The sequence below is a fragment of the Simochromis diagramma genome, unplaced genomic scaffold (assembly GCF_900408965.1).
Source record: "Simochromis diagramma unplaced genomic scaffold, fSimDia1.1 OVJJ01000685.1, whole genome shotgun sequence".
NCBI lineage: Eukaryota > Metazoa > Chordata > Actinopteri > Cichliformes > Cichlidae > Simochromis > Simochromis diagramma.
Window position 1 is genome coordinate 10,191,688 of NW_024387477.1, and position 11,352 is coordinate 10,203,039.

The 11,352-nt window shown below is 37.5% G+C and overlaps 1 protein-coding gene across 1 annotated transcript; it reads right to left on the reverse strand.

Annotated features, from left to right (window-relative positions):
• Positions 1-5,637: 5,637 nt before the first annotated feature.
• LOC120723855 (hemicentin-2-like) lies at positions 5,638-10,189 on the reverse strand. The gene is made up of 5 exons (XM_040015635.1): positions 10,064-10,189; positions 8,673-8,993; positions 7,877-8,128; positions 7,669-7,788; positions 5,638-5,877 (listed from the first exon to the last, which is right to left on the reverse strand). The coding sequence occupies exons 1-5, from the start codon at positions 10,110-10,112 to the stop codon at positions 5,696-5,698; spliced, it is 924 nt and encodes a 307-aa protein (XP_039871569.1). The 5' UTR covers positions 10,113-10,189; the 3' UTR covers positions 5,638-5,695.
• Positions 10,190-11,352: the final 1,163 nt, after the last annotated feature.

The window sequence follows — 11,352 nt, forward strand, 5'->3', positions numbered from 1 at the left end:
AATTTCACAACATTCAAGGAATGTGATAACGTCATGTTAAAATGTATTTAAAAATCATTTGTGAGAGGTGACATGAATTTTGCAATGGATTCCTCTTCTTTGACACCCACACTATATGTGTGCAGTTTCATCTCAAGGTGTGGGATTTTAATGTGTTAATTGCGTTTAATTAATAATAATAAAAAAAACATGTTAAAAAAGCCGCATTTAATTGCACTTTGCATTCCAAGATAAGGAGAACTTTTGTCAGTGTATGATTTCCTAGTACACCTATTACACTGATGCACACACAATGAATCCGAAAAAGCGTGTTGCTAGGACTGATCAGAAGCAAATTTCATTTCAAATGACTACCCAACAGAAGCCTTGATAAAAGTGTGGTTTTGTGCAAACTGTGCAAAAAAGGAGTTGGCATACCATCGAAGCACTTCAACCTTACGGTACCATCTAAATGCAAAACATGTTGCAGTGAGCACAGAAACCGTAGGAGCGTTTAGCATTAGCAGTCCCAGTTCGAGTACCAGTAAAAGGTGTTGGCAGCCCAAACTTGATGAAATGACTGGCTTCAGGACCAAAATTAGTAGGTCAAATGGATTGCTCTGACTGTAGACCACTATGAGTCGTATAAGATAGAGGGTTAAAAAAATGTGCTACAGTTAGCATCATCCAACTTTCCAACTGCTGTGCCGAAAGACTATTTCAAGTAAAATCAACAGGAGGGCAGGGGTGCGGTTCTGCCTGCATCTGTGAGAATTGCTTTCCCACTGTCAGGTGCAGCTTTGCCGGGGGAGGGTCGCAGCGGCCGTGCCGACAACGTTGCTGACCCATGTCTGTCTGTTTCAGGGCGGTGCTACGAGGGAGGCCACGTTTGCAGTAATCGAGGGCCCAAGTGTGGAGTGTGGCTGGACTGCGCGGCGATGCGCCGTAAGGAAAAGACAGGTCCGTGACGGGAGCTTCTGCCTTTCTTTTCTGGCTGGCGTGGTCCCCATCTCAGAAGAGGAGTTCCTCTCCTGGTTTTAAACATAAGGAACATTTGCCCGAGTGAGGCTGGACAGTGGGATGACATTGTATTATTTTTTAGATAGTTTATATTTATTTCTGCCGACAGGGTTTGTAGCATATTGAGAAAGTTGTTTTTATTGTATAAGGGTATTTTAACGTTTTATTTGTAATTGTATTTGTGTTCTGGTTTTTCTTCCTCCGCTGGAATAAATGGTGTGTCTAAGACCTGTTTAGTCTCTGTGCCCTGAGCGCTGATTCGCTTGCTCCCCTCGTCCCTGTATGCGAAAGAACGTTCAGGTGGGATATTACATACCCCTCCTCTTTGTGGTGCTCCGACATGTTCTCAATTCTCCACCCCAAGGCAGTCAGTTTTCCTCCCCAGGTTCCCTAACCCAATTTGATCTCCTAAACAGCGTTCTTCCATGTGTCCTCCCCCTCCTCCTTCCACTGTGGTCTTCTCTCCTCCTCACTTTGCACCAGTCCAGTTGCAGTCAGTTCTCTTCAGCTTTGTCCTGTGTAATCCGGCTGTGAAGTTGCCGCTTGTTGGAAACGCATCTCCAGCCATCCAGTCCTGATGATGGTGTTTTCTCCATGCTGATGCCGTTTGCACATACTGCTGCTGCTGGACCTCTCACTGCTCAGGATACTGCTGTTTTCTCTTGACCTGCTGTCAACTCTTGATGTCCGAAAACTGCATTACTTGTCTTTTCCTTTCTCTCCAACTGTTCTTCTACTTTTCAGCTGGTTGATGCTGAGCAGCGTTTTAATAGTTTTGCAATTTTCATTAGTTTTTATTCTTATTTAGTTTTGACTTCAGATTTTCAATTTTATATCAGTTTTAAATAGTTTTTACCAATTGTTTGCTAGTTTAGTTTAGTTTTTATTTTTTTGAAAATACTTAGTTTCAGTTTATTTTTGATTAGTTTCAGTTATAGTTTTAGTTGTGTTTGCAATAATTAAGTGTAACAAAATTCCAGTTTCATCATATCAGTCATTCTCTTCTGCTTATCCTTGGGTATGTTGCTATTCCAGCTACCATACCCTGCACCCTGGACAGGTCGCCTGTCTGTCGCAGGGCTAACACGCAGAGACGGACAACTCACATTCCCACCTATGGGTTCTTTAAATAAATAAATAAATTAGGGCAGATGAACAACCATTGATACCAGGCAACTATAAAATGTATATCTTGGCCCCAATGAGACTATTAGCTCTTGCAGCACCGGGTGTTCGTAATTTTGGTTCAAGTGAATTGATAAACTTTTTGAAGGCAATTGACTCACACAGTTATGTAGATAGTCCTGTTGTCTCGGGATGCATCACGCTGCCTTGCCTGGGGTTAGCTTCTGTTTTCTGGGGATGAGAGTTGAGCTCCCTTACCTTCTCAAGGTAAGCTAGGTTAGCCTTCTTGTGTGAGCTTTTCAAGTGCACTTTAAGGTTTGTGGGATTTTTTTCCCTTTAGAAATGTCCCTTATAATTTGTCTCTTTCCACTACAAGACACTTGCTTTATCCAAAACACAGTCATATTCAAAGTAATCCCAAATTGGACTCTGGCGCTTTCTCCTGACTTTTCCTGACATGATTCTGCGCGTGGACGGAGCAGCAACACAGACGACTCGACTAACGTACTTGCCACCTGCTGGCATAATGAGACAGCAAGAAAAAAATCTGGAAACTAAACTTCATTTTCACCCTTGACTATTGTAGGACACGCACACATCAATGAAAACTAAACACATTTTTGCTATAAATTCAGTTAATTTTAGTTAGTTTTGTGAGCACTCATTACAGTTTTAGTTAGTTTTCCTTTTTTTGTTTTTATTTTTATTTCCGTTAACGAAAATGTTTTTTCACTTCTAGTTTTCGTTATTTCGTTAGTTTTCGTTAACGATAATAACCTTGATGCTGAGTGATCCCTTTCCCACACAACCATTCAACCTTCTCTGCCATCTCACAACATTCTTTTACCTACAGTTCTTACCATACAGTTACAACTGCCCGGAGCTTCTCATCTGGCTGAAGTGTAGTGCCTGCCCACAGCTGCCTCTTTAGCCCGCTAAGTTGGCTCAGCTACTTACTGGATACATCTTCCCTTTACATTCAGAGCATCCTCTGCAATGGCCTTCTTCCCTTCCCTATGTTCCCTTCTGCAGAAAAGTGATAAAATACCATCACTCCACGCACGTAGAAATGATTCCCGACACTGGACTCGAACTATCGTCCCTGTGATGGACCTGAACAGGTAAATAAAACACTGTTACTGTTTCTTTAAAAAGCTCCATACTTGACAGTTAATATGTGTAGATTAATACGGGTTTTTGACTGAGCTTCTTGGAGGTGAGACATATGTCTCATGTTCAGTGGTTTTACCTGCTTCTACCACCTGCATCACCCCACGGAGATCTCTGATGATGACTCAAACTACATGGTAAAATTTAATACTGCCTTCACAAAGGACCAATCTCAATGTGTAGCTACACGCAACCATCAATGGCTCAAGATAGCTACTGTGCTTGACCCATGCTTTAAGGATTTAAAGTGTCTTGCGAGGGGAGAGCGAGAAGAGGTTTGGACCGGCCTTGAGGCCCTGCTGCAGGAACAGTGTAGATACAAAGGAGCCAGCAAAGACAAAGAACCTTCTCCTCTTTTGATTGTCATCAGATTCTGATTCAGATGGAAAGTAAATAAGAATGGAGATATTGTGAGTCCAATAGGTTTGTTATTTTTTGCACTAAAATATTCGATAATCAAACTGTTTTAGCCTAACGTACAAAATAATTTTGGCTAAGGTTACTCAGAGTTTAAAGGTGAAGCTGGTCAAAAAACCTGTTATGATTCTGTCTTATTTTTTTAGGAAGAAAAATGGCACTTTATGTTGAAAATTGTATTATTATTACAATAACATTTTCAAAATGTACTTAATGTACTTAAAATAGCACTTTATTTTTAAGTCTGTCCAATTTTGGCCAGGTATAATATGTCTTTGTTTCTCTGTTTTGAATTGAAATGCAGTTTAAATGCTTTTTTTCCCCAGAAATTAAAAGAGCTAGAGTTTATAGTATTCATGTCCATGTCTATTATTTGATTCTGTCACCCACTAAAACCCTTTTAAATTAAAACAAATATTTGTATTTTGGGGCCAGTTTTCATGTGCGATTAAATGCGAATACTTGAGATTAATTACAAAGCCTATAATTACTTTTTTTTTTTTAATCGAGCCCCACTCCTAATATCTATCCATGTGCTGTAAAAGTATATGATATCAACATATATGCAGATTAGGAGCATTTTCTTAACATTTATTTTTTATTACAGACTTTTTGTTCTGTAATAGGACTATGTATAACTAATATCTTATATAATATATAATGTCCCCATGAAAATCTTCCTCAAAATCTTGTTTTCTGCTGCATCAGAAGGGGTCAAGCAGACCACTTGTTGTTGTCTACTGTATCATAAATTCTACTTTATCATTTTCTTCAAATGTGATGCTAGCTGCCAAGCTAGAAACCAGCTTTACACCTAGTGACGGCAGAATAGCTACTCCGTAAGATAGGAATCATAAGCCTCACAGGATCAGAGATTAAAACATTTTCAACAAAGAGCCGAACCAGACTTTCTGTATAGGCCAACTGGGCCTGCAAATCGACAATATATTGCTTTTAAAAAATTTGCAAAGATACAAATTTCTCAATCCACTGCATCCCAAAGATAGTAGTGGAGAAACTGAGATCTGCTGATGGTCTTAACAGTCACCAGATCTTCAGTATTTTAATGAGCCCTTCCAGTCTGTCTTCAGTTTCCTGTTCTTAGCTTACAGGAGGAGCATCGCTGCGACAAAAGGTGTAGCAGAGTGGCTCCAGCAGAGTCTACAGGCAGGATTTTTAGCGCATGTTCTTATGAAGCTGAATATGCAATGGATAACAGAAAAATATATTTTACTTAATTCCACCATAAGAAAAAAAAAAAAAAGATTTTCTGCCAGTTGTCAGTTATCAAATCTGTATCTGATCTCTTCTCACACTTTAACAAGGTTAAAGTTTTGTTGGCATCAATTTCCCAAAAATTAACTTCTATTGTCTGACACTACACCATTTTGTGAAGCACTTTGTGATTTTTATCTGTGAAAAGTGCTAAATAAGTTAATTTTACTTAACTACCACATAGAGAAAAAGATATTCGCTTTTAACTTTAATGTTTGAGTTTAACTTAAGTTCTTTTTTTCTCTTTTAATCTAAAGCACCAAGTTCTTACTTCTGTGTTCTCCATGGTCTCTTTTCTTTGACTCTTCCTGCATGGTTACCAGAAATAAACTCTTTTATTGGCACTTTATTCACACACTGACATCACATTGTCAGCTACATGGTTGATTATTTTAAAATGCAGCAACAAACAACAAATGGCGAAAACATCTGTACACAAATGTGTCCTTCAGCACTACAGATGAACTGTAAATGCAAAATAAAAAGTATGAAGGACAGAGTGTGTTTATATGATGATGATTATATTTAAGAGGACCTAAATATAAAATTGCAGAAATTACAAGAAGAACCACATTTTTATGGAAATGTATACACAGTTGTTATCTTCTGAACAAAATGTGCAGTGAATGAAAAGGAAAGGATAAACTCTAATCCTTATTTCCACACCTACACAGATATGTGACAAATGTACAGCAGGTGAAAGGTGACACTAGGTGTTGGAGCAAGGACTCATTTCAATCATGAAAACAGAGTTATCTGGAGATTCCACCTTTTCTGGGACAGCAGGGCCTTCCAATATTGTTTTTTTCTTCCAAGTGAACCAGATCCAAATCCCACTTAATGACAGAATTACCACAGCAGCTTTCAAACCAAATATGAACCAGAAAGTACCTGTGTTAGACAGAAAAATGTTGATGACAAGTTAGAGCTGTGAGAGAAGAGTCACCGTAGAGTTTTCACTCATGTACCATAGTTTATAGAAAGGGGGAAAAATACATGAATGCATCCCCTTTATCAGAGTTCATTTTTACTCATTTATATACAATGATGGGAATAACGGCGTTACTAACAACGTTACTTTTTTCAGTAACGAGTAAACTAACTAATTACTATTCCTATCGTTACAACGCCGTTATAGTTACTAACAATAAAATGCGGTCCGTTACTATTTTTCAACAAACAGACGGTTGAAGCTGTGTTCAGCTTACCGCATCTTATATCGGTTGCACGGAAGTAGCTGACTACGTAAGTAACCTGGACGCTACAGCTTTGAGCAGCTGCGCGCGCTCCCACAGACAGCAATCACTTTCTGCCCGACGATCACTTTTCAGCACAGCACCTGGAGCTCAGGGGGGCAAAACAATCGCATGAGTGCTGTTTTTTGGCTAAAGAAGAATAAAGTAGTCGTGGTAAGCCACTCCCATGACCACTTCAAGATGACAAAGCAACAAGGTGATATATACCAGTTTTTAAATTGTGTTGATAGGCCACGTAAAACCAGAGTAATGATAAACAATATATGCAGCGTTTTTTCCTCAATAGTTTAACTTTCGTCACGTTTACTGTCTAAGGACAGCGCTAGGAAGCGCTCTCTGCTTATGAGCAAAAACTACAAAAACAAAACAAAAAACAGCCCGTTCCTGTTGGTGGAAAAATGCACCATGTCGACCAATCAAAAATGATATGGCAACATGACATTTGGTTGTTTAAGAAGAGGGGGACGTTTTAGCAGTGACGGCGAGAGAGAGAGAGAGAGACAGCAGAAAAAGACAGAGCAAGTTTTGAGATGTGAGAGATTTGTGACGTTTAGCGTGTTTGGAGTGTGTAGTTAATGTGTTGTCTTGTGTAGTTAGTGTGTAGTGTTGTGGATGGTTTTGTGTTGTGTGTCAGAACAATGAGGCGACTGCTGAATGAAAACAGGAAGAGTGATACACCTGCTGCTGTCAGACCTGCAGGTATCAGGCTGTGATGTTCTCCTTTATAGTGGACAGAAATTATTGTTTTGGAGTGGCACGAATAATTTATGTGGCATCTTATTGAATGCAGAACAGCTGATTGTTCTGTAAATAGTTTGAAATGGTTATTTAAAAAATTAAGGTAAAAGGTAAATGGCTGCAAATAACTTTGTTTGCAAAACTTGTGCATATGATTTTAAAATTGACAATTTATATTTGCATTTAAAGTTATAAAATATGATTCATTAAACATGTTTGTGGTTGTTACAGTAAAAAATCTAACTTTTTCTACTCTGATTTCATGTTTTTCTGATTTTAGATCAATTGTGTTAATACAGTATGTCAAAATGAAAACATAACTGTAAATTCAGACACGTGAGGTTGTGCTGAAAAGGATGATACCAAACAAGGCAAAGTAAATCGTTTTTAAAGGTGAAATGTTGAGGTAAAATCAAAAGTAGTCAAAAATGGCCAATTATACCCTGAACCCCAGAGGGTTAAACTTTTTTTTTTTAAAGAAATGCAATAGTTACTTTTCAAGTAATTAATTACCTTTAGAATCTTGTAACTGGGTTACTAACTCAGTTACTTTTTTGAAGAAGTAACTAGTAACTATAATTAATTACTTTTTCAAAGTAACTTGCCCAACACTGTTTATATACCATGTGTCATCAGTGATGGCAGTTTGATTAAAGAGGGTTATTTGACACTATGTTAGTCTCCTTACCCACTGCAGTTGGTGTGACTGGTGTAGGTTCTGTTGTTGGTTCAATACATAGGCTGTTACTGTTCACAGGCATCCACCCTAATATCTCTGTCCCATTAATTGAGGTGCAGTTAATGAAACCTGGCAGAAAAAAACAAATAATTTGAGAAAGATGTTAAAAGTGAATTAGTCGTTATTATCGACTTTTATTCAAAATGTTGTCACTCACGACAGGTCTTCTGTTCTTCTGAGACATCACTAATGTTGTTCCTGACTGAGCAGACCAGACGTCCTGAGATGTGCTGTTTCAGAATGATGATGTTATTCTTAATTTTTCTAGAAAGGAGCTTAGCATCTGTCAGTGTGCGTCCATCCAGAGCCCAGCTGTACTGAGGACTGTCCCCTCCCTCAGACAAGCAGGACACCCTCATCTCTCCCTGGGACAGACACTCAGAGACCAGCAGGACAGAGGACACAGGAGCTGAGAGAAACACACACAGATGACTTTTGGTACTATAACAAGATGCCCTTTCATGCACTGTGCTTCCTTCTATGTATCTTTACATGGTCTGTAACTTGGTAGCTGATTTTCCATAGTTCCTAAAATCTACTACTTTGCAACACTATCAGTTGGTTATGGAATATAGGAGGGAAGAAATATCTCAAAATTATTTGCTGCAAAGGTAGCATCCTGTTACAGTAACATACACAATTTCAGTGAGCTCTTTACAATTATTCATTAATTCACAAATGTTTGTAGAGGCAGACTGCATGGCTAGCTGCTTAGTTTCATACATCTGTGCCAATGGAACTAAAAACATCAGAATTCAAAGATTAAGAGATGTGGCCCAATACTTTAGTGAATGTAGTGTGCATCATGTAGATTATCATTATTTATGGTTTGCTAATTCAAAACAGGGGATGCACAAAGTGTACGTATGTGAAATTCTGTGCTGTATGTTATAAAGATTACCAAAGCAATACTGCATTTACATCAATTAAAGTCTGCATTTCCCAACATTTACCTTGAATGAACAACTGTAAAGTCCGCACGCTTGATGTTGTTCCATCTGAATCAAAGCTTTTAAGGGTATAATCACCACTGTCTGTAATGCTCAGGTTATTGATCCTAAATGTTCCATTACTCAAAAAAACGAGAGACCTGTGTGCTATGGTATTATAAATAACCTTATTATTTCTGACAAATAGTATTTTTAATGAATTCTTTAACAAGTGGTATCTAGGTATTTCTGAGGTGCTGTCCATCAGCTGGATGTCCACAGTTCCTCCCAAAGCTCCATAACACTGAGCTCCATCCTGTCTGCCATCACAGTGAGTTTCCACACCTGCAAAATTTGAAACATTGAAAAGAAAAGCATTTGTGATTTGTTAGTTTCTACCAAATAAATTACAACAAAAATTTGATTAACATGGTCAGCAATCCAAAATTTACTGATGCGAGGACTTTTACTTGTTAAAAAGTAGTTTTTGTATTACCATGTTTATACCTAATGCCTAATTATGTTTTGGATAACCCAGTGTTTTGATTGAATGGTATCAAAGTATTTGAAGTAGCACTACTGCCATAAATCTGTCAGCTCTTAATATCTAACTCAGAGTAGGTAGCTGTTTTGACAATTGTAGGTAATAGAGCCTCAAGAACAAACATACTGCATCCATAATCCCAAAGTTATCACACGAATGTGTCCAACATTTACTAATATATTAATAATTAAGAAATACAGGTAGACACATTCTCCACATTTTAGCCGAGTGCAAAAACTAAAGTATTTTCATGTAACCAAAAGAAAATAAATGTCAAACAGAAAACAGGAAGCAATATTTCAGAAAAAAGAATCTGCACACAAACAGGACAGAGATGTTCATTTCTGAAGGTGGCATTAAAAGTGATAAAGTAATGCAACCTATACATTCTTCAGCATATCTGTAGTGACTGCATGACTTAAATAACTTAAGATCTGGATTCCTAGTTACAGCCAACCGATAAGTTGAGACAGATTCTTCAAAATCAGGCAGTTTATCACAGTAACAAATAAGCTTGACGTCTCTGATAAGGATGGAAAGAATAAAGTCCTTTAAAAAGTCAGTTTAAAACTCACTTAAACACACTGCAACAAGGCTCCCAAGGTGCATAGTGGGCTAAGAATTTACCACTGCTACTAAAACTGGTAAAAAGACAAAAAAAGGAACTAAAGCTCTGCTCAAATGGTCATGTACTGCAGATGTAGCGAATAGATTCTAACATTTAATTAAATAAAATAAATCAAAGTGCACATATTGTAACTTTGTGGAAGTATTTGTGCAGCTTTAACATCTCTGATGACGATGTCAGATATTTTGTACAGGTTAAAAAGGTATTAAATGATAAGTGTCACATGTAAAAAGAATATCTCACCATGAGACACTCCCAGTAGGATCACCATCAATCCCAGCACAGCTTCCATGTCTCCGCAATGTTCAGTGTGTGTTGACACAGTCGGCAGCCGTCAGAGTACTTTATTAAATAATATGCACATTTGTCCAGTAGGTAACAGTCAGAAATGGCTCCTGCTACTGATCAGTCTCTTTTGAAATGCTGTTCTCATTCTGTGTGTGGATATTTAAAAAAGGAAGTACAACTAGCATGTTCATTACTTTGCAGAAATAAAAGGAACCTCACAGATCTTCCACAGACTTTCTTTAATTATTACTCACACTGTCACTGGACTATTTTTAGATCGGTAACAAACTAACCATATCCTGCCCATCACTCAGTGTCTACAACATTCATGCAGTTTAATGCAATTCAACAGCAGCCCCATTTATATTCCACCTTAAGTCCATATTTTGGTGCTGATACCAAGTACCTTGTATACACATCCATGAAGAAAAAAGAAACACTTTTAAAACATTATAAAATGTACACTTTGCCCATATGGAAAACATATATATAAATCTTATAAAGTTTGTATCTGTCTTGTGTGAAACTTGTATGAAAAGCATACAAGAGTGAAAAAAAATACAAGATCCCTAGAAAAAGTATATAAATGAAACTTGTATGTTTTGGATACTTACTAAAACAATATATGAAAGTGGCCACTTTCATGAGTAAATCATATAAGCCTTATATGAGTCACTATATGAAGTAGGCCACATCTGATGCAAGTCTTTTATTAGTTTTTTCTATTTCTTTTCTATACGGGTGATTTTAGGGATTGTGGTATTTAGGCTAATTGGTGGTTTGAGTGGTTGTTTTGACCAATGCTCATTCAAACCAGTACAAGTTCTGAAAAGTGACACTATTATTCAAAAGTATGTTTTAAATACTACAATAATAATATAAACATTTAAGAAAATTCTCTTAATCTGCACAAAGCATTTTCAGTGAGCGAAACATTTTGTTGCTCATCTAAGTGTTCATCTGAATCATAGGCCTACTCAGATTGTCTGCCTGCGCAGACTACAGATCCTAAATGTGAATCCCACCCTCAAAGGACAGTGTGTGAATACTTTGACGAAAAGCATTGTTATAATCATCTTATTATTCTTTGAAATGAGTAAAATAGTGAAAAGGTGTTTCTTTCATTTTGTGATTGGTTTCATTTTGTGTTTGTTGGCCAAAGAAGACTGTTCAGTTTCAATTTGTTTAATACTGTGTCAATGGAAAATTGTACTTATTAGTCAGTATAATCTTTCAGTGATATA

What these genes read in the sequence shown, in the direction of transcription:
- LOC120723855 (XM_040015635.1), bottom strand. Translation starts at nt 10,112, where the DNA reads ATGGAAGCTGTGCTGGGATTGATGGTGATCCTACTGGGAGTGTCTCAT. An exon ending in CCTACTGGGAGTGTCTCATG is followed by an intron (nt 8,994 to 10,063) that starts GTGAGATATTCT and finishes CAAATTTTGCAG; the next exon opens with GTGTGGAAACTCACTGTGAT. An exon ending in AGAAGAACAGAAGACCTGTC is followed by an intron (nt 7,789 to 7,876) that starts GTGAGTGACAAC and finishes TTTTTCTGCCAG; the next exon opens with GTTTCATTAACTGCACCTCA.